The following is a 26,977-nucleotide window of genomic DNA, read 5'->3' as shown; positions in this document are numbered from 1 at the left end:
CCGTCGGGCAGACGGTACAGGTCCATAAAAACAAGGACAAATAGATTGAAGAGCTTTTTTCCAACTGCGTTAAGAGCCCTAAACAATCACTCTCCGTAGCACGTGAAATATGCTAGTGCAACAAACTCCAGTTTTGCATCCATTACCTATATTATCCTTATCCTTCACAAGGGTCGTGCCGGAGCCTATCCCGGCAGTAGGCGGGGGACACCCTGAACCGGTTGCCAGCCAATCGCAGGGCACACAGAGACAAACATCCGCACTCACAATCACACCTAGGGGCAATTTAGAGAGTCCAATCAACTTACCATGCATGTTTTTGGAATGTGGGAGGAAACCGGAGTACCCGGAGAAAACCCACGCAGGCACGGGGAGAACATGCAAACTCCACACAGGGAGGCCGGAGCCGGGATCGAACCCACGACCTCTGAACTGTGAGGCGGACGTGCTAACCAGTCGACCACCGTGCCGCCACTTGATTCTTTTATTTATGTATTTATTTATTTATGTGTGGGTGTACATGTATACATGGTACATGTGTAAGTGTATATGTGTGTGTATATGTGTGTATATATATATATATATATATATATATATATATATATATATATATATATATATATATATATATATATATATGTTTTTTAGTCTTTGCACTGAAAGGGCCTGCACTTTACTTTTCGTTGCACTTGTTGTAATGACAATAAATTGGAATCTGAATCAGAATGTGAAATCAAATGCAAATGCCCATCTTGGCCACGTACGGGAAAAAAAAAGCTAGCCCGCAAGCTTTCAAAAATGGCTAAAAATATCAAATGTGTTTGGAGAGCTCCTTTGAAAAGGATTACGGGCCAAATCACGAGACAGAAGAAGGTTCCAAGAAAACAAAAGCCGTATTTAAAGGCTAGAATGGCAGTCTTACTTATGGTTCGGGTTTATTAGTAATTGACTCTCATTCACTGGCCCCACTCTGCGTAATATGTTGTGACAGGCTCGCGAACGAGGCAACGAAGCCATCAAAACTACTTGGACACATGCACCTGGCATTAAAAGGCAAGCCTTAAGAGTTTCTTGAAAGGAAAAAAAAAAAAAGATTTGTCTTATAATCTTATTGACAATACGGTCCAGCCGGCTCTCTCATCAGCAAATGTCTGACCTCCTGCTCATGATAAATCTCGCTTCTTTTTCTGTGCACAGCCATGTGCAAGGCTGACTGCGGTGATGCAAGTGAACAGCTGCTAAAACACCACTGTGGCCAGAAAAGTCTCAAAGAGTCACTGGCGAGAGGTACTACCAGGTACTCCGCGTACGTCTCGGCGTGGTCCGACTTGCTAATGAAAAGCAGGTACTAGCCAGCTGTTTCTAGTCACCGGTCAGCCGGCGTTGCGAGCGGAGTCGAGCTTGTTGCTCATTGGTTGAACGCATTCGTAATCATCACTGTAATGTTTGAGAATACAAAGTCAGACAAATCGATAGATCAGACCCTCCCCGACCCGAGATAAACGAGTTGTCCTTATCGTGGCCAAGATGAAGAGGAATAAATACAGGAAAACATCATTCTACTTTGTTGTCCGTTAATCGTTCTGACCGATGCACTCGATGCGGCGCGGTTTTGCACTTTCCAACGTAACATTCTAAAGCGCTTGACAGCTTATTGACCGAGCGGTCCAATCACTATCTCATTATCGCTGCTCCCATCTTCCACTCCGGAGGCAGTAAATTCAGTCTTGGATGAGCATTCGTCTGACCTCCTGCACTTTTAATAAAGCTCACACACACGTCCATTCTGCGGCTTCAACCCAAAGGTCCGATGACAAAGTGTAGCGACGCGGGTGAACTTTGACGTTCGCGGCTACTAAAAACACACCACCGCAGCCAAAAGTGTCACAACGTGTCACAGTCGAGAGAAGAAGCTGTTGACCCTCCGCGTGGATCACAACTATTGCAGTGAGATCATGTCTCGTTCTCAAACGCCCGCGCTGGGTTTTTATGTATTTTCGAAGTGTGTTTTGCGCAAATGAATAAAACGCAACGTTAACTTCCAGACCGCGCGCTGTGCTGGCCGCCGTGTCTTCCGCAGGAGTCCCCCTGAAGCCGAGGAAGGAGCTGGTGTTTGCGGAGCAGTCCTCGGGTCAGCTGGAGATACGCTGGTCCTCCAAATTCAACATCTCGGTGGAACCCGTTCTCTACGTGGTGCAGCGGCGCTGGAACTTTGGCATTCACCCGAGCGAGGACGATGCCACCGAGTGGGAGACGGTCGCGCAGGTCGCTAACCTACACAGGCTGTAAATTGATGCCCAGCACATTCGTGGCTCATTACTCAACCTATATGCCTTAAGATGTCACAACATACTGCCAAAGCCTTGTCTAAAAAAAAAAGAAAAAAAGTACAACAGCGAGAACGCGCATGACGTCACATCTGCAGAAAGAGCGCGGTAAATTCAAACCCGATTCCAGTGTGAAAATTATTTTCCACAGGCTTGCAAGAATACTCATTGTGAACAGCTAAAGTGTTCATCTGCTTTTCATAAGATGCGTGAGTCATAAATGGTCAAATGAAAAGTCTATTGTAAAGCTATTTTTGGACAAAATCCTGCGGAGTGCAGCTTTAAAGGCCAAACTGTTTTGGAATTATATTTTATGATATATTTATGGTTTAAACTATTATTAGACGATTGTAAACATTTTTTGAGGGAGTGTCAACTGCTTTTTTTCGCTAATCGCAGCAGAGCTCGTGCTGTGCATATTCACTCTAAAAACAGTTGGGTTAATAATAACACAATTTTGGTTCAAAAACAGATCGATCCACTACTTGGGTCAATTTGACCCATTTTTTTGGGTGTTTTCTGTAAATACAACCCCAAAAATGGGTAGATTTGTACAAAACAAATCCCTAAATTGGGCTCTTTTGAACAAAACAATGCAAGAACGTGGTTGAAATTGACTCAATTTGTGGGTCGGTCCTTTTTTAACCCCAAATTGTGTTATTTTGACCCCAACTGTTTTTATGTCCATAATGAATCCATAATAGATCCGAGCAGTCTTTTTGTCATCGGTTGTTTCTAACAAGGGGTTTGCTTCGATATCAATAAGTTTCCATTGTCTCAAAAATATCCAACCCAAAGCAAGCCACTTTTCAGTGACCCTTCATTATGGTTCCAGTGCCGGTGAAATCGAGTTTATTTGAGCTGTCTAATCATCACAAACTATCCTTTGCCGTTAGCTGGTGACCAGTTCATGCCGTACCCAGCCACTCGCCCCCAAGTCAGGCGGGACACGTCCTATGTCAGCCGTCACACTAAAGTCCAAGTGAAAATCGATTCATGGGCAAGCTTGACTGATCTGAAATGAACTGTGCCGCAGCGAACTGAAATGTAAACGCAAGCTGTTAACGTGGCTTCAGCGTGCCACGTGCTGCAGCTGTGAAAGCGCAGCGGCGCTCTGACAGACGTCCCCACGCAGTTGCCCATTCCTCAAAGTCACCCCGTCTTTTGAAAGTTTCGCTGGGCAGAACCGCGCGGATGACTGATGTGGCAGCAAACTCACACGGGGGCTCCGACCCGGCGTGAACCCTGACCCCTGCCGTTCTCTCTCTCCCCATCTGGCCCTCAGACCGCCGAGGAGCGGGTCCAACTGGCCGACATCAGAGCCAGCAGATGGTACCAGTTCAGAGTGGCCGCGGTCAATGTGCACGGGACCCGCGGCTTCACGGCGCCAAGCAAACACTTCCGCTCCACTAGAGGTGTGTACATACATATGCATGTGTGTTTGTGTATGCTTGTTGTGTGGTCTTACGCACTAAAGTGTCAGTTCCTGCCTGACACCCACTGACCTCCATTTGTTGCGCTTAAGACCTCGGAGCAGGTGGGGCTTTTGGATTTTATTTACCTGCTTACGCAAACGGCAATGTTTTGCTTTGTCCAGGGCATCACGATCAACTCTGAATTGCTTTTTCTAATCGAAACATTTCTTGTATTTGTTATATACCTGATAGATTAAAGGCACAAACGCCCGCAAGTACAGCAGCCCGCCCCACCCGCCGCCCCTTTGCACGCTAATGCTTTGATGCTGATTTGACATGTTAAGCTCTCACTGTTTGAAAAAAATAGGTTGATAAATGCAAGCTGTACTGGATCTCATAAGGTGTACCTAACGTTGTGGTCAATGAGATGAACACATTCAAAGTGAAACTGAATATACTGTAAGTCATTTGAGTGCTCAAAACCTTTCATTTGAGTGCAACCAAATTCAATTACAGGAGGGGTTCTCCCATACCGCTTCTTTGCAGTCATTCGCAAATGTAATATGTCTAAATTAGACGGGATATTTCAGATCCCAAATGAATGTAAGTGTAGTCTTGGCTCCCGGAGAAGTGACGTCACTTTTTTAGTTGCTGTAGATCTTTGCTACAGATTAGCGTCAGGTCGCTGCCTCGTTGCATGACGCTGAACAAGTTTGTTTGACATGTTGGCAGGGCTGCGCACTAAACATTTGTTGAATAGAGATAGCTCATGTAGATTAGCGTACTGCACTGTGAGTTACAATCTGCTTTCGCTACCTAAAATTCATCAAGAAAAAATTTGTAGTGGAAACCTCAGGAATTTACAACAACCTGGTGAAAACTGGAATGCTTTTAGTTTCTTTGCATTCTGATTACACATGCCTGCAAAAAAAAGACTGCAAATGCTGTACTATGCATGCCAAACCAGTAAATGCCAATATCACCAACTGCCATCTTTTAAATATATTTGTCAGTGTATATGTGAATAAAGACTTGGGTTGGTAATGTGTAGTGGATAGTCTGAGTTCTAATCTTAATTCCAGCCTTCCTGTATGGAGTCAAAGTAGAATAGTTTCTGGTGTTTTTACAGGGGCAGGCGTCAATTATTTGCAATTTTTTTGTCGGCAGGGCCCAGTCCCTTTTCCTTGTGAATATTTTAAAGATAACAATTAGGGATGCAACAATTAATCAAAAAATCGATTTAAAATCGATATGTGCCGATTAATCGATTTATCGAAAAATGGAGAAAAAAAAGTATTTAATTTTTTTTTTAATTCATCTACAAAATGATGTCTTGAAACGTTTTTCATTCCAGATGAATAGCACATTTTGAATGTGTAGATCAAATTATGCGCTTGCGCCAAACATCATTGCGTATTGCGTTTGTGGATGGCTGCAGAACCACACTAGTGCACAGAGACAAGCATGGTAGCAATTTTTTAAAAATCGAATCGAATCGAAAATCGGGAACTGAAAATCGAATCGGGGCTTGAGTGAATCATTACATCCCTAATAACAATTAATCGATTAATCAAAAGACACACAGTCATATACCTGTCCCCTTCCTTTACAGACAGTACATATGCGTCTGGTATTACATGTACGTTGATTGCGTATGTGTGCGTGTTGACCCGCACTGTCAGTCCTTCATCATGCATGTGCTCCCCAGAGCGTTGTGGATGGCGCTCCGACAGAGCGCAGCACCAGGTGGGAAAAAGGGATTCCGCTCAGGGGGAATAGAAAGCAATCCCCAATCAGGCCAATCAGTGGCAGGACATTGATAGATTGATGGGAGCTGTCATGGCTCTGATGAGTTCCCGGACGTACGGTCAGAGCGTCGCTATTTACATAGCCTGCCCTGAATCATCTGATTGCAATTTCGCCCCTGCTACACTTTTTGTTAGGGCAATTTGTAGGAAGGGGAGGCTTATTTGTCTTGCGCCGCCAACGTCAGCTGGTATGCAGAGCCCATGTGTCCATGTGTGTGTGTTTGTTTGGAGCGGCTTAAATGTGTTTCAGGTGGGAGAGGGAAAGAGAAAGAGAGAGAGAGGAGTCATTCTCTCATTATCCCTTGCTCTGGTGCCTGGCAAGTGGCCCTGCCTACTCTCTCTTGCTTTCTCTCTATTTCTGATATCAGAAACAAGAGGCAGTACAGCAGCAGTCTTGTATAAAGTACAGCACCTGAAAGTGGTACACAACAGCAGTCGCTATTCTATTCGGTCATCCGCGTGCCTCACTCTCCAGGCACGACTAATCGATTTACGCTCAATCGAACTGTTATACAAAGGTAACGGTTGCACTATGGAGGTGATATATAATTGTGAACCGAGTTCAATTAACGGAGGCTGTTGTGCACACGCAAATGGTATGGATTTGTTAGTTCTGGTATGAGTGACTTTAGATGCCACTCACCTCGGACGCTGCACTAACACTGCATGAATAATAAATGTAAGGATAATCGAACTGCACTTTGCACAAATACTCATCGACGGTACTGCTAAATGGCTGTCAACATGGTGCATTGGACCACACTACAATTTACACCTCACTTCACAATGAGCCGCCGTTTGACAAATACGGAACAATTCATGAAAAAAAGAAGCTTCGAGCTTTTTAATGCCACTCCCAGTTGAAGTTTACTGTCACACGAACCCCCCTTAATTTTTGTCAACATAACTTTGCCTTGTGGAAAGTCTGATCTTAGATTAATGGTAACAGTGAGCATTAATAGTTGCAGATATTTGAACACATTTAAATGGATTATATAACAATACTCACACAAACGTAAATATTCTTTATCCTCTATGAAAAATGACCAGCATCTTACTGAGTCACTTACAGTAGTAGTACTATAGAAGGAGTAGTGTATTCTTGGATTGTGTCTGTATGACTGTACAGTATTATACCGTCCCTTGATAGAAGGAGCACAATATTGAATTGATTCATGATTACAACATGATGCACAAAATGTGTAAAATGAGTGTTTTGGGTTACAAACGTGGCCTCGAAACTCTTGTCTCAAGGCACCATTGTATACATTTTATTTAGGAAATGCAGTAAAATACCATTTTCAGAAATATATATTAAGAAAAAAAAAAAAACGAAGTAAGGTACAGATCTTGAAAATTCTACCAAAGTACGGTCATGAAGCATTTTTTTTCCCCAAGACTGCCCCTTTTGCTCTGACATCAGAATCAAGCTGCAGCAGCGGGCAGGAGCGCATCGACTCTGCTCGCACGTTCTCGACAACGCTCCGATGCCGACGCCAAAGCTGGCCGCCATGTGTTTGTTAACCCCTGACCACTTGCGCTGTCGTAGCCGTGATATGACACCTGTCATAACATCTCGCAGCGCGTTGTCAGCGGAGGGCTAATTACTTTACATAGTGTCATACCAGTCACCCCCTCCACTCCTCAGCCAAAGTGGTGAAAGGCGTTCTGGCTCCAAACGTACTCCACCTTAAATCAGACTCTCCCGAAAGAACCTCGGCATCTTAAACGTATGCAGATGTGTGAGATTTGTCACCGCCGTGACAGCGTTTTTTTCACTTCACTACCCTACCAGACCCGTCCGCCCCGCCACGCCCGAGCAGTCTGCGTGTCACCAACGTGACGCAGGGAGACGAAGGCGTGGTGACGGTTCGTCTCAACTGGAGCTTGCCGGAGGAGCCCGACATTCCCATACATCACTACAAAGTCTTCTGGAGCTGGACCGTGCCCACCAAGTCCACGGTTCCGTCCAAGAAGAGGAGGAGAAAGACCACCAACGGGGTACAGTAAACGCTCCCTCCCAGTCTACCCCCCCCCCCCCCCCCCCTTGGTTTTCCGCTTTCCAACATTATCTCACTCAAGGTCCCCTCCTCGAGATTCTCCAGTTTTGCATGCGAAGCCATCAATCATAGAGTCAGCTGTTCTGTTTGTTGCTTTTCCTTCCTCAGACTGATTGAAGGACCCTTCAGCGCAGTTATGCTTTGAAGGAGGACACATTGTGATTCATAGTAAATCCACTAAGATACATTTATTGGGTCGTTATTTACTGTACTTCAAACGCAAAGGAATAACGGGATGCTAAAAGTTGCTCTGGGACATTATTTACTGTATGTCTACTGGCAGCCGTCGCTAACTGTTGCTCTTGGTGTCTTTTTCTGTGGCTTTATCGCTTGTAAGCATTTTTACCCGCACCTAGAACAAGCGACTACAAATTATGGACGGATATTGGTTTTTTTTTTAGATGATTTGATTGTTATGCCACACCCACTAGGGTGTGAATGGATGGAAACAGTAAAAAGGGGTTGAAACCAGGCGCTCAAAGTCGGAATGTAGCCTCAAACATGTGTCACTTTGGCAGTGATGCAAAAAAAAAAAAAAAAAGTGATGTAAAAAGATCCACGCGTTGTCTATATGAACTGGTGTAAATAAAAATAGAGGAGGTGCTCGATTTCGGACATTCTAGGGTCAGGGTAAAAAGCATGTAAGAACCGAGAAAACACAAGTGCTGTGTTTGTTGACGCTGAAGGTCTTTGAAAGCGAGTCCGTTTACTTTACATTTATTTTTTTATTATTAACACCCCTCCGTGAGGTCGAAAAAAATCCAAAGAAGCGAAACACGCAGAACCGAGCTCCGGTGCGGTTCGCTGAGGTTTCACGTAACACCGTGCATGACGGGGAAGTTTTGTGGGACTCTACAGGCATGTTTTTCACCAATATTTTGATCAATTCCAAATTGTCCGATTTTAGTGCTTCCGTTATACAGGGACTCCTTGGTTCAGGATGATTCCGACATGAAGTTTCAAGGCCTCCAAAATTAAAGACATCCTTTGCTCATACGACAGGACATTCTTTCTTCTATTGAGTGTCGATCACTGCGGAGGTTTTTGTGCAGTTTTGCCAAGCATCATAACTTACAATTGTGATACTGAATAGTATATGAAATCGATCTAGTACATGAGAAGTATAAATCCATGACTATATGCAGTATAAGTTATTTTCGCTGACATTTATACAGCCTGCGAGAGGCTGCGTAGATTTCTGGCAAAAGCCCGACCGCTAAATGTTTCTGGAATTCTGGTTGCTGCTACCAAATGGACTGTGACAAACCACTTTAGGAATGACATTTTTGTGCAACAATGACTCCCAACAGCAGTTTGTCGAATCTATGTCTGTATTTTTTTTTTCTTTTATATAAATCCGGAGGCGTTCTGCAAAAGTCAATCAATTTGGCTTTTTTGTGCTGTTTTTGTGTTGCCAAACCCAGAAGGGGTACCGGTGACAGCAAAGAGGAAGAGTGCGCTGATAACCAGAGAGCAGGAAATGGCACTTCAACATTGGAAATTGTCTAGCTGCTCAGTGCTATACAATTCAATTCATTAAAATTGCAGGCGGCCCTCGGTTTTGGAACAGAGTTCGAATTTGTACACAAGTGAGAACACGGTGCAGTCTGTCAGTCACTAACCTGCTCTAACGCAGTCGTAAAGTCATGTAAGAAATTGTTTTAAAATTAGTACGACTTGAAATTCAACTGTACTCCACTTTGGAGGTTCCACCGCACCGAATTTTAACACAGTAATCACATGCATGGAAAACAGACCGAGACCTGTTGCGAATAGCCAAAAACTGCTAGTAATTGACACCTACATTACAAATATATATTATTGCCTAAATAAATAGTTTGGAATGCAAATATAACACAAATTATAAACTCGTCTTTTATCATTACCCTTAAAATAAATGGCTTGCAGATTATTTGATTTTGAAAAAAATGTACCAGAAGTTCCTAAATGCATACAGATGCGGCAAAGACTGACCGTAACTTCCACTTGCAGTGCAGGAATAAATCGCTTGTCTCTTAGTCGAGATGACACCGATTCCTTTATGGGAAGGGCGTTGGCAGCTTCTTACGGTACGGTACATTTTTTTACCAAATAGCTGGGGATTCATTCCGCAAACAAAAGCAAGCGTAAGTAAATTATTGACAGTAAACTGCGATTACTGTATCTACAACGACCGCTTGTGACTCTTCTTCATCATTCATTCATCAGCACAAGAATGCCGCGCAGCATACCTACGCCCGTGAAAACCATTTCATTTGGGACGCAAACAGAAAGCCTCCTCGTCTAGACGGCGCGCGCACACCTGCGGAGAGTCTTCTCCTGAATTAGTTTTTCAAAATGGAGAGCAGATGTGACAAAGAGAGCCGAGACACCAGACACCTATTGACACATGTACTACCGCTTTCCGCTTTGGCACCTTGGGGCTTCGAAAGCACCCTGCTGGCCGAAGAATGCCAAAACGCGCGCGCAGTCAATAACAAGAGCTCATCAAGGCTCACTGCTGCCAGTGGAATGCAAGAAAGCCAAGCTGGGGATGGAAGCCCTGGGAGGCTGTGACAACACGGCTCCCTCACGAGGCCCCGAAAGGCTATCTCCTCACCGCGAGGAGGCCTTCCTCGGCTCCACATGTGTTCTCCATAAGGAGGGCTTTCCCCGCAGGCCTCGTTTTGGCACAGGCTGAGCTCGAGCATCGGATGGCGACAAGCATTCGAGAAAGAGCTTTAGCGACACCACTCAAATGCCAACCGCTGTCTGTCGTCACAGGCCCAGAGTTGGGTGGACCTGGAGGCCCTGCAAATCAACAGCAGCTACACTGTGGAGCTGCAGGCCGTGACGTATTGGGGGCAGGTGCGACTGAAGAGCTCCAAGGCAGTGCTGCAATTCAGCACCAGCCAGAATTCAGAATCAGGTAAACACCACGGGACTTGGTGATAATATTTGCTCGTTCCTTCAGCTGCCAGTCTTGTATGACTTATTGGGTGTCTCTGTGACTTTTGTGTTTGTCCATGAAAGTGGTTCCGCTCATTGTCATGCATATGCCTTTCATTGTTTGTATATTAGTCCACAGGTCAAATACTTCATTACCCGCTATTTAGGAACATATACATAATACAAGTCAGCGCTAAAACACAGTTGTGTGCTTGTTTAGCTCCAGTTGCATTGTTTAAAGCAAGCGTCAACTATTCTCCCAAATTTATGGTACGTTTTTAATCAGGAAAAATAGCACTGCATTGCGAAATCCAAATATAAAAACGTAGAAAAAAGTTAATCCGATGAAACATAATTCTAAAGTGTAAGTATGCCGAAAGATATACACTCACAGTCAGCCTAATATTTTTGCGCTGTGACTTTAAAGCGAAATCAACCCAAACATAGTTTTTTTTCCAGAATATGTTCCCAGCAGGCTACTAGTTGAAACACGGCATTCTGATTAATATTGCATTTGTGGAATATGAGCAAAATCCACCCGTTTTTAGTCATCTCAGGTGACGGCCATTTTGTCATTTCTGTCGACTGAAAATGACATCACAACTACTCAGGGCTCAGGTAACGACCAATCACGGCTCAGCTTCAGAAAACAGGCCAGTCGTGATTGGTCGTTACCTGAGCTCTGAGTAGTTGTGATGTCATTTTCAGTCGACAGAAATTACAAAATGGCCGCCCCCAGAGATGGCTAAAACGGGTGGATTAACTCTTATTCCACAAACGCAATATTTATCAGAATGCCTTGTTTCAACTAGTGGGCTTGCATAGAACATATTCTTGAAAAGAATGTGTTTGGGTTGACGTCCCCTTTGACATCAGAAGCTCTGACTCCAGCTCTGATTGTCCATTCAAGCAGTGAATGGTGTCCGCTCGATGCACCCTGCGAGTGTTTTCATTTTGTGTGTTTCACTGTCCCGTAGTTTTGAATATATTTATAACAGGGCGGGAGAAACTCTCATTATATATGTTTTCATCACGAGACTAGCAAACTAGCTGCAATTTCATTTAGTCGAAATGCCTTCCATTTTGCTCAGTTGCTGGCAAGGCCCAATTCATCAACAGTTAATTCGAGACAATCAATAGAACTCTTGATTAAGTATGCCCGTCCTTAATTGAGTCAGACCCTGCAAGAAATTGAGACTTGGGAATCAAATGCAAGGCACGGCGCAATGGAAGAATATGGTACATGCCAACTTAATCAAATAGAATTGTGTTTAAAAGAAATATCCAGACCAGACAATTGTTGTGTCAGAGGGAAAGAGGACGTCTGGTAAAGAAAATCCCCCCCCCCCCCTTCCTGGGCTCCCTCCTCAACTGTGAAGTGTCATTTACTTTGAGACCAATAAGGCTAACACAAACTGACATTTCTAAGCATAAAGTACATTAGCCTGATCACGAGCCAAAGCTGGGAACAAATGAACCAAACACAGAGACGTCATACATCAAACTAGGGTTGAATGTTACTAGAATTAAAAGTTATTAAACATAAAATAACTCAAAATGTAGCGCTACATCTTTATAGCAAACTAAATTGGCCTAGTATCTGAAGAGTAAGTCGTGCTCTGTGTAATATTGCTGATCCGTTACTTTTCCTTGAGCTTGTTTGCATTCCGCTAGCACAGAATTCTTCTTATTAACTGTTAGCGGACAGACTGAGCCTCAGTGCTAAAAGCATAAACATTTTTATGTAGTTTAGAAGTTGGCTGGATTTGGAATCAAGCCTGTTGGTACCCATCCAGCTCCAGCACATTCATGCATAAAGAACATGTTGTAGCTGCTCGGTTTTGACAAGGGAACTGTTGTCTTTGTGTCGCCGCGCCGCAGCAGCCATGACAGAATCAATGTGGCGTTTCAACCGCAGAAGCAAATATTTCTCATTTCTCTTCCTGGTAAAATCAGTGCACAAGTCAAAGAAAGAAGAGGTACCCCCTGCTGGACCAAACTTGGCCAAGGCAAAGCGACCTTCTGGCCCGCTGGAGGTGGGCACGCCCTTCTACCAAGATGGGCAGCTGCAAGTTCGGGTCTACTGGAAGAACCGTGGAGGTATGAACAAAATCTGTATTGATTTATAGCTTTAATAAAATCACATTAGCACCCCGTTAAGGCCAGGAATGATGAATGTCATAATAATGTGTTATGCTTGGCTCTCTTCAGCCAAACAATGGAAGAATCTCTTCATAGTTACCTGATTGTGTAGATGGACTAAATGAATCAATGTGTCTTTGTGTGAGGGCTGAGGTGTTTTTTTTTTTTATTTTGGGGGTTGGGGGGGGGTGTAAAACCAGCACACAGGCTGGCAGAGCGGAGCCACTGTTTAGTAAAGAACAATAAACACTCCGAGTGGGAGCTGCACGATGGGATTTATTGACAGCTGCCTTTAATAGATCCCCGCTTAGGCGGTGAAGCGGTCCGTTTTGTTTTGCAAGAGCTGATGTCACGCGGCACAGGAAGGGTCGTTTGTTTGCCCGAGTAGACATGCCTGTCCCAGCGCCGTCCATTCCCCAAGTCTTCGGTTAATACCGGAGTGGAAATATGGAAGCCTTGAAAGCAACACTCTCAGGGTAACCTGTCAAATCCCATTGGCTGCTCTATGTTCTGTTACTAATCTATGTCATGGGCCAAGCCAAACTCTACATCCCGGAGTCAAGAATGCAAAGCCTGGCTTGAAGGGAAAGGCCTGGTGAGACACCAACTGCTGAATCAGAAGAGAGAGGCGAGGAGATGGAGGCGGCCCAAAACTGTTCGCAAAAGGTTGGCTTGGAGTGTTGCTAACTGCGATCAATCACGGCCGGGGAATCACTGTGTTAGAGAACATTGTAAATCCTCTTCCAGGCTCCTCGTTTCTCCCCGTCTGCAGTGTACAGTACGTGCCGCTGCCATTCATTAGACTTGAGGGATGACCCCTGTCTTTGGCTCCGGCACGCCGAGTTCTACTACTGTAAACACAAAGATGGCCCGCGGAGCTGCAGTCAAAGGACATCTGGTTTGTGTGACAGACAAAATGAAGCGACAGGTTAACTGGACCGTGATTAAACTCTCATTCATCGTGATCCAATGCAGCTCGGGCCTCTGGGTTGTCTCCAGAACGCCAAAGCATAGTGCACTGTGTACTTGATCGGATAATATGTCGCTGTCTGCCCAACACGCAGACAAAAGGCTGTAGGACGGCGGCCATGGCGGCAGTCTGGTCGCAACTGTTCTGACTGATCCCATCCGTCCATTTGACACTCTTTATCCTGCTCAGGGTCGCGGGTGAGCTGGAGTCCGGCCCAGCTGACTTCAGACAAAAGGCCGAATACACCTTTGACTGGCCGCCAGTCTATAACAAGCCACATTTAAACAAGGACAGACAACCATACACACTCACATTCTTACTGTCACGGAATCACTGAACCCACGCCGGGCCTCTGGATTGTCCGTAGAACAGCAAAGCAAAGTGCATTGTGTGCTTGATCAGATAATATATCGCTGTCTGGCCAACATGCAGGCTGTAGGGCAGCGGTAGTCTGATACCGGCATTTCTTACTGATTCTCCCCATTCATCCATTTTCTATACATCGTGTCATGTTCAGGGTCACAGGAAGCTGGAATCAAACGGAGGCAGACCCTCGACAGGTCAGCGATCGATAGCAAGGCCCATATACAGAGACAACCATTCACTTTAACACCGTCACTGAGTCGGAACTGAATTTATGCTGTGCTTTTGGGTTGTCTCCAGAACACCAAAGCAAAGTGCACTGTACACTTGATCAGATAATACAGTATATCCCAGTTTGCCTGACACCCAAACAAGAGGCTGGACAGTGCAATGGCGGTCTGGGCGCGATAGTTCTGATCAATTCCATCCACCTATCCATCTGTCCAGTTTCTATACTGCTTATCCTGTTCAGGATTGCATAGATCTGATACGCATGCTAGCGCACTTCTGGCACAAGATCAGCTCATCAGCAAGCTCTTGAGAAGCCTGATAACGATCCTGATCATTTTAACAGGTGTGTTACAGCAGGGAGAGATGGAAAACCTGCAGGAAAGGTGCCCTCGAGGACCGGAGTTGGTCACCCCTGCTGTACACCCTGGACTGGTTGTCACTCACTCACATAGCACATATATAAAGACAGCCTTTCACACTCACATCAACCAGCACGGGAGCTGAAGTCAGCTGGGCGAACCTCTACACTATCACTCGAGATAGTATGAGCGCTGCTCCTGTTCTGTACCTGGTTTTTGTTTCCTGTTCCTTGTTGTACATGTCACCTTCTCTGAGTGCCAGACACCGGCTAAGCATATCTTCTTTATTTTTTCCCTCCCCTGTACTTCCTGGTACTCTGTAATTCCTCTCTTCTGCTTCCAAAGAGCTCAGGGGCTTCGGGTGCCAGCGCTGAGTCTAAGCCTTCAAAGGGCCCCTTTTATCTCCCCGCCGCAACCCCGGCCCCCGCTGCAAGGCGAACGGAGCGTCGCTCAATTATTAATCAGACACGTTTTTTGCACACATTCGAGCGACACAGTTGAATGAATAATGAATTCGGTAACATAAGAGGAGGGCCGCGCCGATGATGAGCTCATGAGAGCGCTTTTACGAAGGCTAATGTGTCCAATTAAGGCCATTTCGGCTGCACCGAGGAGGATTACTATCACTTGGGGTCCAAACTGACATTTTGCCGACTTGATAGCAAACAGCTGCAACGGCGTCGTCCATGCGGCGTGTGCATCTGTCCACTATTTACGCGCTGTTAGCTCTGCTTTAAGTCTCTACCAAGTCCCGGAGGAAGTATCTGGAAAGATTTTCAGCTGTTAAATGCTTCGCTCTGCTTACTAGCTAGCTGCTAAGTGTGTGCGTTTGCTGCCAAACGGATAGTGTAAAGTGGACTTTTAGAGATTCCTCACAAAACGCAGCTGCAGAAAATACAAGTGATGGGGAGGGAAAAAGAGCTTGGCTAAAGAAAAAAAACAGACTACCTTTTCTATAGTTTTATCAAAACAAGGATTTAGAAATTTAATCAGTGGCAACTTTGTAAGTGGAAAAGTTTTGACTGCATTTAGAAAAGAGGAAAAAGAGTTATCTTGATCTCAAGGAGTGTTGTCCTTTAATCATTTCACCCTGTCAAATGAAATATATTGTATATTGTTTAATCAAATACAGGTGGTGGGGGAAAGTGCAACTTTTTACATCACTACATTGCAAACTTGGAGGGTGCACACCTCTTTATTATGTTCAGATCTTGCTGGAACAGTATTGCCCAAAGATGGCCACTTCCATTTTGACGGGCAATAGAAAAGTTAGCGTTATTGACTAACCTCTTAAGCATTTACTCCATTCAAAGTAAATGGTGAAAACAACTCATTCCACAGACAAATTGCTTTTTTTTCCACCCCGCTGCACTAAAACAGCAATGTTTTTTGCTATAAAGAAGTAGTAAAAATGCTTGCTGGCTTTGATTGCCAGTTGTACGACACCGCAAAGCACTACAAACAACATTGTTATGTGATTTTGGATGTTTCATTTTAACGGTCTTATTACAATTGTTTTTATTTTTAAACCTTTTCCCTTGTATCCGACTAATGTTCCAGAGCCTGGAATGAACCGCTACCACGTCCAGTGGATGCCTGAGTACTGCCACCACAACGAGACGCGGGGACCAGAAAAATCCTCCACACAGGTTTGTTTCCAGCGTCCGTTTCCCTCCATTTACAACAACATAGACTAGATTTGCTTTGGAAAAGTGTCCAATTCCGGTTCTTGACTATGACATGTACTTTCAAGTGACAGTTTACTGAACACCTGAAACATACCACATGCGCCCAAAATGCACATACAGTAAACATGTCCACAAGTGTCAACATCATTAATTGACAACACAGAAGTAAACATGCTAAATAATTCTAATATCTGTTTTATTTGCCTCTTCACTTACTAATTTAAAGGCAGGCAACGTTAGCATTACTCCAGTGACTGTCATCTCCAATCATTTTCCTTATTTAATGGCCCATGTACTTCAAATGTACCATATTCTGAACTTATTTAATGGTCTTTGCTTTCATTCTCGAGAGGCTGCCATGACGCATATCCAAATTATGCCACTTGGGAGCCAGAAATTGCAATTGTATATCAATCCTAAGTCAGGGTTTCCCAAAAATTTGTCTTGTGTTCCAAAACGGGTTGTGGGTCAGTTTGTAAGCATCTTTTAAGCAGTCATGCAGTTTGTTGCCAAAGAACTTTTTAGTTCATCTTTGGGTCCCAGAAAGGAACCAAAATTCTAATTTTGGTCTTGTGCTAAAAAGTTTGGCCAACCTTTCTGCGGCAGTGCGAAGAGAAAGCCTCATCAGCAGCACTCTGCTATGCAAAGCACGTGCCTCCTTTTTGTTTGATGCTTCAGCCCATACAAATCCTCCACTCGATGAACCCGAAGCCCAATGGCACTTGGCAAATCAATGGTTGTTGTTGTGAACGCTCTGATTCAGTCTTGTGGTCAGGAGATTGGGGTGATGGCCAATAAAAGGCATTTAATAAAGCAAATGTTCCTGGAATGGAGGACAGCATTGACTCTGCCTCCACACCAGGCTTCTTTTTAGGAGAGTCAAGGGAGGTGCGGGGGGCTGTTTGGGCTCAGGCTGATACAGGATGGCAGAGACCTGGCCAATCAACACATTCTTTGGGGAGCCCGACTGTGGTTGCTAGGAAATATACATCCTGCTTCTATAGATGGCCGGGAAGGATTCCAGCCTTGTGCTTTCATGTGAGCGCAGCCCCTCATTCACTTTTAATCAAAGCTGTTTGGTATCAGAGAGAATGTACGCGCCGGCTCTCCAGGGAGCGCCCTGCCCTGTTAATGTAGACGCTTCCCTTTTTCCAATGAGAAATCGAAATTCACATGTCAGCAATATTTCCTGAAAAAGGAGATGAGAAATGCAATTTTGGGGTGCTGCATCCAATGAATGGTGAACATTTGAGAATGTGTTCATATAATTTAGTTCTCTGGTCTGGACCAAAGCAGAAAATGATTTGCGCTTCCACTTCCTTGAGTCTGAATCTGACCAAAAGTTGGCCTGTAAAATGTATATGGGAAAATTGCACTCTTGTTGGACAGCATTTTTAGTGTACACTTAACTCAAATGGACTCCTGTTAATATGGATATTTCTACCACAAAGCTTTGGAAATGTATTTTAAAAAAAGTTCTTTGCCTAGGCAAATATAATACTAATGTGACCAGCAACCAGACGAAAGGGTGCTCAAAAGTGATACAAAAACATATTGAACTGAATCGTAGGTACTGCTTGGTGAGAAAAAAAAAAACAGTTTTGACGGCATTGCCACTCTAACAATTAACAGTTATGGACCTCCAAAATGTAATATACTGCAGGGGTCCAGGCCGAGGGCCATGCCCCCCCGCCGAAGCCAAGATGTCTCCCAAGCGGAACGCAAATACAGTATTAAATGCACAAGCTAGCATCTCCGTCGTGTAAGGCTAACATTAAATGAGCCAGCTATCAAATGAGTAAAACAAATAGACGTAGTAGGAACCACTCGCTCCAAAATATTGGACCTGCCCAGATAAAAGACCAAACCACAATGTTCAAATGCATGGTAACTTGTGTTAATGCCAGCAACCCAGTACAATATTATAAGACCAACATTTATTAATTATGCCTTACAATTACCAAGCTACCTCAAAAAAAAAAAACAATTACATTGCTTTTAAGTTAGTTAGGGGAACTTTGGTAGGACGATTGCATTCTAAAGAATATATATTTCCCCGTGTTGAATGAATATTTACTTATTATATATTTAATATTATTTATGAGATGAAATTCACTTTTTTGACTGTTCTACTGAAATAAACTTTACTATGATATTCTTATTTATTGCGATGTATGTGACCAAAACCATATTGTCATCTGAATGCTTTCTACTACATTTTGAGTCCTGTGGTTCGCGCTGTGTTCACATCTTAGCTGAACTGACAGTTCGGTTATGAATGGCCCAAGATCGACCTGTTAGCGTGGTCTCGGTCCGTTTGTTTTGGTTGAGCTCCAAATTTAGGATGATAACACTCACAGTTGATCAAACGAACCACCGCAATTCACACCCTGAAAGTAGTTCAAAGTGAATGTTTTTTAGCGTGGCACACGAACAGGTTTGGCCACTGAATTATCATAGTGAAGAAAATGAAAGCGAGGTTCTCTAATGCGGGCCATGTTCACTGAGCCTGAGCGGGAATGTGATCCGCCTTGGCGCCGCGCTTTTAATTATCTCAGAGGCTCGGCGGGACGTGACCCCCGATGTCATGTCAAAGTCATCAACAGGACTCAATGGTGTGTTTCTTGGCTCAGGAGAACTACATCAACCTCCCGGGCCTGTTGTTCTCCTGCAAGTACAAGGTCACGGTTCACATGCTCAAGTCCAAGAAACGCTCCAAGGAGGAGAGCATCACCTTCCTCACGCCGTCCTGCGCTACGATCCGGAGCAAGACTCACAAACACATCCCCTGCCCGGGGGAGGGAGGCAAGTATATAGACATTTGACATCTGATTACTGTTTATATATCGCAATTAAAGGCTGCAAGTGTATTTAATCAAGGTAGTGAAAAAAAAAAAAACATAAACTATCAAAACAATATTTCAACATTTTGGGATTCTTGCCACTGAAAAAAAAAAAAAATCTGATTGGGCCAGGAAATAATCTGGCACGTAACACCCTGCACAAGTGCTACGTGTCGGTTTATACAGATCTCTGTGGAACGCAAACCTGCTGCAAGGCCAGTGTACAAAAACATGTATTGTAGATTTGATTGATGGAGGTTTTGCAAAATGTCATCATAGATATGGTGGATGAAAAAGCAACGTCCTTGGTGGTGTTATTAAGGTTTGAAGCACAATTTAGCGAGTCCTCTTTGCTTTATAGATAGCATACCGACCTAAAATCGTATCAATCTTCTACTGAATATTTGGCAAGAAACTGAAGAAGTGTTTTTTTTTTTTTTTCTCCCTGTCTCTTTCCGAACAGCTGCGGGACTTCCTAAAGTTTTGGCCAAGCCCGAAAACCTGACAGCAACGTTTTCCATCAGTGGAGGAAATATTACGGGCAGCTTCCTGTGGCGTGTGTCTCGAGTGGCGGCCCACCAACGCATTACAGGCTTTCAAGTCACCTGGGCTGAAATCACCACTGAGAGTCGACAGAATAGCCTGCCCAACAGCATCATCTCACAGTCTCAAATCCTGCCCCCGGTAAGAAATACCACCACTTAGTCACATAGCTCAGCTCTAGTTTCCAGGGTAACACTCTCATCTCAATAACCTATCAGTATTCTCCTCTCTTTTTGTTGGAGCCTCTATTGTATCATTTAAACGAGACCTATTATCGTAATTTCCCCGAGTATAAGATGGCCCCAAATATAATACGACCCCCCCCCCTTAAAAAGCTCTTTTTTTCCCCTCTGTACTTGGGTATAATAGGGTCTGCCGATTTGATGGTATCCTTGAATATCAGAGTGAACAATATAAATGAATAAAGATTCAAAATATACCAATAAAGTGTAAATGCTTTTAAATCCTGGTTAAAAACGATGCTTTTCCCACTTTGCCCATCCCGTACCTACGATTAACGTCTTTCAAAGCATTTTTAAAATCACGTTTTCCAAAATGTTGTTCTTGCACTGTAAATTTGAGTAATTTTAGTAAGCTACTTTTTATTTGTTTACTTTGTTTTTAAATATCTTAAACTGTTTCGTTTGGAACAGCTTGTAAATGTTGTACATGAGTACCGAAGGAATGTTGGGAATGTGTATGTTGTGCCACCCAAAAACTCAAAGAAAAGACAGTCGAGTGACCATCTAGTGGACGTAAAAAATAATAACACTTAGTAACATGCCTGGAAAGCCGACATATAATTTCACATCAATTCTACACCCTCCCACATTACTCAGCAAGGAGAAACAATCGACGTTAGGTGACTCTACACTATGCAAATAGCTAACAACATGCTCTCATGTGCGCATAAGAAGCGCCATGAACAACAACTCAAATGGCCATTAAATTTCTCCTTATAATGCCACGTACGCAATGATGATTCCGTTTCAGAGGCAAAAATTTATACCTCCACTTTCTGCTCTGTATCAAGGTCTGATTTGTGAACATATGACATTAATGATTAATTGAGAACATTTGGAAACTCCTGTTTTAGACTAAACTCCTAGCATGTCTTCCTAACAAATTGGAAGAGTGCAGTGGCTCACGTCATGTCGAGAATGTTGGACTAGGGACAAACAAATGGGTTTCGAACAGGCCCTGAATGATCAATTAATTAAAAATGCATGGTCAAAGACAACCACAAAAGGATCCTCCAATAGTTAGTCATACTGTATAAACGGTGTTTGAACCACTTCACTCCTCATCTACAAATTCTGACAGTGCATAAAAGAAAACCCAAGCAGAAATACTGTTAACATGCAGCAAAAATTATGATCTGCACCAGAGACTATGGATCACACGTATCCCCCTGCCGAATACATTTAATCAAGAGGTGGGTTCATTGTCTATAGGGTGCTTAGAATTCCTGTAAGATGCATATGATGAATTGCGCTAGAGGTCGCTTGTGTTTCCGTGAGAAAAAAGATCCATCTTTTGTTTTATTTCTCATCACTGAGCCTGGTTTTAGGTTCGCACACCGTGGCCTTCCCTGCATGAATCTTGTGTGCAGACAGACACTCGGGAAAAGCGGCGTTGTTCTCACACTCTCATATCGTTTCATCTGCCTTTGCGTCTTTTTGCTTTCATCCTTTGCTGGAAAAAAAAAAAAGGAAAACGGCTTTTTGACATCATCTTCCTCCATCAACAACACAGTGCGCCTATCTGCGCCTCCCAGCCTCTGGAGCTCGACTATAAATAACGCCACCCACTGCACACTTTATCACGCCGGCTACAGAGACGAGAGCGAGGCGGCCTTATGAAAGCCATGATTTGTTTTTGTCTGACTCTTGTGCAAAGATACTCGCCTCTGTTTGCCAACTTTCATTAGGATTTCATCCGATTGCGTGTCTCTGTGGTCGCTCGGCAGGATCACAATCTGCTGGTCGTGTCCAACCTGCGGCCGTCCACCTACTACAGACTGGAGGTGCAAGTCATAACGACCGGAGGGGAAGGCCCCGCCACTGTTAAGACCTTCCAGACTCCCAACATATTACCAGTCAATCAACACCGTAAGTATGAGGTCACTCCTGACTCTTCTCACTGGTTTAATCACATCAGGCTCTTCTCACCATCAACTTTTCAAGCTGTTTCAACATGATCAGATCAATGACGCACTACAATATGATTAGCCCTTTCGGGAACCAGCCATTCATCTATTTTCTATACCGTTTATCCTGTTGAGAATTGCAGGGAGATGGAGCTTATCCCACACACACGCACTTCATGCTAGACTGGTTTCCAGTCTTATCACAGCCAAGGCACGGACAACCATTCACACTGTCACTAAGTGGGAACTTGAGTGTGTGCGTGTATATATACACATATATACATATATACACACACACACACATATATATATATATATATATGTAGATATGTAGATATAAAGAGAGAGAGAACAATAAAACACAAAAGATATGTTTAAACTTGTAAACATTATTTCTAAAAAAACAAAAGGCAAACATTCCAATGTACGTCCATATTTTCATGTGCATATGAAGCATAGTACTTTTCCTTATGACTCCAAGCTGTCATATAAAATTCAAACAAATGCGAGCGTGTGTCAGATTAGATGCCAAAAAACTGTGATTTCGTAAATCACTTTGACAGGCCCGCCTCTTTAAATCAGATTAGCGTTGCGTGCATTTATGAATGATTGTGACAATAGACTTTTATTGTCAGACTTTGTACATACATCAGTCTGCAACATGACGCGCTAACTACAATATGTTGTATTTGCCGATAAAATAAAAGGGCTTCAGAAGGTTTTTGATGGTACACTGGCGTTCAATAAAAACAAATGTATCGTTATGGTAACCATGGATCAACTACTTGAACAATCTCTAACACATAGTGGGGGGATGAGCCAGGATTAATTGGCAGGACTGTCAAAAATTGCCATTGCACTGGTAATGTGTTTATTTATTCATCCCTCCAAAGCCAGTTAGGAGCATCAAATTTAGTGGACATGTCTACCATGAGTTATGTACAGTGTGTGAAGAAACCATACCCAAAAAATGAGAGGCTGGAAGATCTGACATTTTAGTTTGAAATGCCAATTTTAGGGGTCCTTCAAAAACAACTTGTCCTGAAGATTTTGTCCAATCAACTGGTAGGAAAATCCTTATTTATTGACTGCGAATAATGTATCTTTGTTCATCTGTATACCAGTGACCTTTCGTGACTGACGGAACAATTAAATTATCTTCCACTAGATGGCAGAAGGTACAATTAACCTTTGCATCCACCTGTTACCATCATACACCAGAATAAGTGATGGGTTCGAGCAAGCAGACCCAATTTCAGTACAAAGTACAAACTGAGACGGGATGGTCATTATTTCAGAATATACACTTTCCCTGACATTTTTCTTTGTTGAAGTGCCGTGAGTTTTTTCAAACGTGAAATATGTGCCTTGGCTCAATAAATGTATGTTAGAGAAACACTTTACTGCACAGATGGACAATGCTAAAATGTGATAAAATGGAGTTTTACCTCATTGTGTGTGGGTGGAACGCAACGGCTCCACGAAACACAAAACTAATAACGCCGCAAGGTCAGAGCTTGACCAACAGCCTCGTGTGTGATGAAAACGCTCGCTTGAAGAGATTCGTAGGAGAAATTCATAGGTGCCATAATTGCTTGCGCCTCTCTGATGTCCTTCAAACCGTCTATAAAAGAGTCTTCTGTCTTGCTTGCTTCCTAAATTCCGTCGTGGCTCACAGCTTTAATTTGTGCATGTTTTTTTTTCCAGGGCCCAGACTCCGGCAACACCATTCGCATCACCAGAAACCATCAGTCGAAAGACACTGAGTCGCAAAGTGAGGCAAATCCAGTCGCTCTTTCGCTCCCATTTGTCAGAGACTATCCGGGAAGAAAGTGCGGAATCGTGAACTGTCCCAAAAACCAACGCCCCCGCCACCTTCCCTTTCCATTTATGAAATAACAGTCCTCTTCCTTCAAGGCACCACAAGACATCCCTTCTGAACCCCTCTGACTCACTACAACAGACTGGCGTGTACAGTTTTCATTTGATTATTTTACTACAAAGTCTACTGTTGTGCATTTGTTAGTACGCAGCTCACATGGAAGTCCAACATATAAACAGCAGCAGCTCAGCATAGTTTCAGGTGACCCTAGAGAACACGCAACACACAGAAACAATATGTCGCTGATTTGTGAAAAATGTACGAGATCTATTTATTTTGACCGATGGTTGATGTCACGGTTGTCTAACCCAGATTACGTCACAGAGTTCCGTTGCATGTAGCCCATTCAATTTAAAAAAAAAAAAAAAAAAAAAAGAAAGTATGTGCTTCAATTGGAGAGCATTTGCATGACGACTGTTTGCATTCTGTTGGCATGGAGAAAAAAAAAATTAAATGGTCCTTTTTCAATATGTTAGCGATATTCCATTAACGGATTAACAAAGAACTATACTGGGAATACTATGTAATGTTTATTAATGAAATTATAACGTGTGGAAATGATGCATTGTACATCTTCTTGGCTGTAGAAATGTTTGTCGTGGAACAGTCAGTGAATGTCTATATTTATTTATGTGTGTATTCCAGTTTGATTTGGATGTGTGTGGATGTGGATGTTCTGTGTTTTAGTATCACTTTTGTTTCATGTTTTTTTTTGGAAGCAACACAAATCTTGTAAAGACACTTTGTAAAAATGGAATTGTAAATATGGTCTTATGTTACATGTTATTTTTCCATGGTAGAAACTGTACAAACTGCGAAGTAATAAAATAATCCTTAACCAGATACTCTGTGATGCTTGTTCACTCAGAGTGTGTGAGCGGTAAATAAACACATGCCTCCCTACCGCGCTGAACTATTTGGCCGTTGCTGAGGCTTATTTTGGCTCACAAAAACCCCACCGTGGCATCTAATTCAGAGATGGGTCCAGGAGCCGAGGACATGCACCCTCCAAATCCAAATAAACGGGTCATCCAGCCCGACAAGCCCAGTGCAGTTAGCGCCGTAGAGGTCCGGCACCCCTTCATCAAAATGCCCCCGCTTCTCACAACGCTTGTGTGTTTCAAAAGCGCTAAATGCCTCCTACGCTCGGTAGCCTATTGCCCTCGTAAACCTGGAGAGTGGAAATGTTTACAAGAAAATAAAATTTGGAATTGAGACTCAAGAGTGATGCCTGTGTAATGATTGTCGCACTAAAATTGCCACTTGTGGATTCTTGTGTGGCTTATGATAGTGTGTCTATAGCACAGAAGTGAATGCAGAATGGCGCCTTTTATAACATTTATATAGTTTAATGTGACTAATTATCCTGGAAAGTTTTGCTCAAGTAGCGTAGGAGGGTTATAAATTCTCAGTCATGCTCTCAGACTTGTTTGTGGAAGTTGGTACATACTATATGTTTCATCAGGAGTATGTTTATCTCTGTGTTACACCGCACCACATTTGCATGGTGGGGTTTCTGTCCCATTTCGGAAAATCTGAGGAGCACTGCTACTACATCCCCCATCTGGAGGTGAGCCCATGTCCTACACAGATGTCCCATTCCAGTCATAAAGGGTCAAGGGTCCGACAAAGTGGAAACGCTTCAAGTGGCCTTACGATGAACTATGTCTGGGTACTCTGAGGAGTAAGACTGTCAACCTAGATTGGAATCTTGGTCTATTGGTTGGAAAAACATATTCATTGACCACAACACTAGAGCATTCAGTATTATTCACTCTCTGGAGATTACATGGTGTTCTCTGTGCCACTTATGACTCAGATTGCCATAGAAATTTGAGAAAATAGCTAGTACGTACGTCTTCTTGAGGTAAGTAAGCCATTGTTCTTCACATATTCCCCATTCCACAGATGTGAAAAATCGGTACAATGAAAAATCTTAGTAATCACTGAATCCATAGTCATTTCTCTACTGTATCGTTATCGAGATTTGACATTTTGTCCATATCGCCATAAAATAAATCTGTAGAAGGAAAGCAAAGACGATGTCGCCCCAAAACGAATTGGAGGGATAATATCAAGACATTGACAAAAATACCATTCTACCAACTCCTGGACACCACCAAAGACCGACAGAGGTGGAAGGGCTTAGTGTAATGTAGCTCATCTGCTACGGCCCTACGATCTTATACTAGGACAAGGGACAAGTAGAACAAGAACTAAAAAACAAATCAATTGTGACAGCAAACTCACTTCCCCTTGAACAAACGCACACCAGGGATGGCTTCACAGCTAACCATCACACTTCTGAAACCATTCTTCCCACAGCTCTGATGAGTAATAGCCTCAATCTACAGCTGAATCTCGGTTTAATGGGTGGGTTGGAAAAACAAACTACACTGACAAGACAGAAATTGTCAGGTACTTTAGCATACAGCATACAGCACATGTGTCAAACCATCCTACTTTTGACACCATCCCAGGGTATTCCTCTGAGAAGACTACTGGGTTTAAACCTTGCCACTGACCGTGAAGCACGGTTACTAAATTGCCTACCCAACCACACTCACTCAAGTCTTCTTCCCACTTCCAGAGGCAGGCTACTTTACAAAAGGTTACGGTTCACAATTACAATCATACTACAGGGCTTCAGCTATTTCTTGGGTCTGAGGGCCATTCTGACACCAACAACCTTTGGTAGCCAGATCTTGCACACAAACAAAACTATGAACTTGAAAAGAAACCTCATAATATCAACATTGAAGAACAAGATTCCCATTTTGGCTAATGTTGCACAGTGGCATACAAATACACCAAATTCCATTGTGAATCCCAATAATTCTATCAACAAAAAATAATAGGATCTAGGATGTGCAAAACAGATAGTAGATTCGTTGGTTGCATTAACTTACCGAAGACTCCTTGTCTTATTGCCGTGCTTTGTTATTGCCAGTATGAATGCTAGGGACATGCCTTTACGTATTAGATACACACGGCGAAGAGATATTGCCTGGATAACCTGGATGGTCTTCATCCCCATTCGCCTGGAGCGCTTGACAAGCCTGATTTAAACGGCGCTCACTAAAACAATTTGAAACGTGGGCTCTTCAGGCCAAGGCACACTTTTCCATTTTGTGTCAGAGGATCTCAGATGAGCTCAGGCTCAGAGAGATGTCGGCGGTGTTTGTGGATGCTGATGATTTATGGCCTTCGCCTTGGATGGCGGCGTCTTCACTTACGTTTGTAGATGCGGCAACAAACTATTTTTTACT

At 43.4% G+C, this 26,977-nt stretch overlaps 1 protein-coding gene across 1 annotated transcript in view; it reads left to right on the top strand.

Annotated features, from left to right (window-relative positions):
• The window catches only part of anos1 (anosmin 1), a 70,937-nt gene extending 46,386 nt beyond the window's left edge, over window positions 1-24,551 (top strand). The window contains exons 5-14 of the mRNA XM_086052016.1: window positions 2,081-2,265; window positions 3,613-3,742; window positions 7,346-7,551; window positions 10,374-10,518; window positions 12,495-12,638; window positions 16,164-16,252; window positions 18,925-19,096; window positions 19,598-19,818; window positions 21,647-21,788; window positions 23,534-24,551. Coding sequence (XP_085908142.1) covers window positions 2,081-2,265; window positions 3,613-3,742; window positions 7,346-7,551; window positions 10,374-10,518; window positions 12,495-12,638; window positions 16,164-16,252; window positions 18,925-19,096; window positions 19,598-19,818; window positions 21,647-21,788; window positions 23,534-23,592 — 1,493 coding nt within the window. The 3' untranslated portion in view covers window positions 23,593-24,551. The remainder of the gene's footprint in view (window positions 1-2,080; window positions 2,266-3,612; window positions 3,743-7,345; window positions 7,552-10,373; window positions 10,519-12,494; window positions 12,639-16,163; window positions 16,253-18,924; window positions 19,097-19,597; window positions 19,819-21,646; window positions 21,789-23,533) is intronic.
• The last annotated feature ends 2,426 nt before the right edge of the window (window positions 24,552-26,977 follow it).

This window comes from Filicampus tigris, chromosome 14, assembly GCF_054856515.1.
Source record: "Filicampus tigris isolate MCC_2025a chromosome 14, RoL_Ftig_1.0, whole genome shotgun sequence".
In the NCBI taxonomy this organism is placed as follows: Eukaryota; Metazoa; Chordata; class Actinopteri; order Syngnathiformes; family Syngnathidae; genus Filicampus; species Filicampus tigris.
The sequence above is the reverse complement of the archived record's forward strand: the minus strand, read 5'-3'. Positions and strand labels throughout refer to the sequence as shown.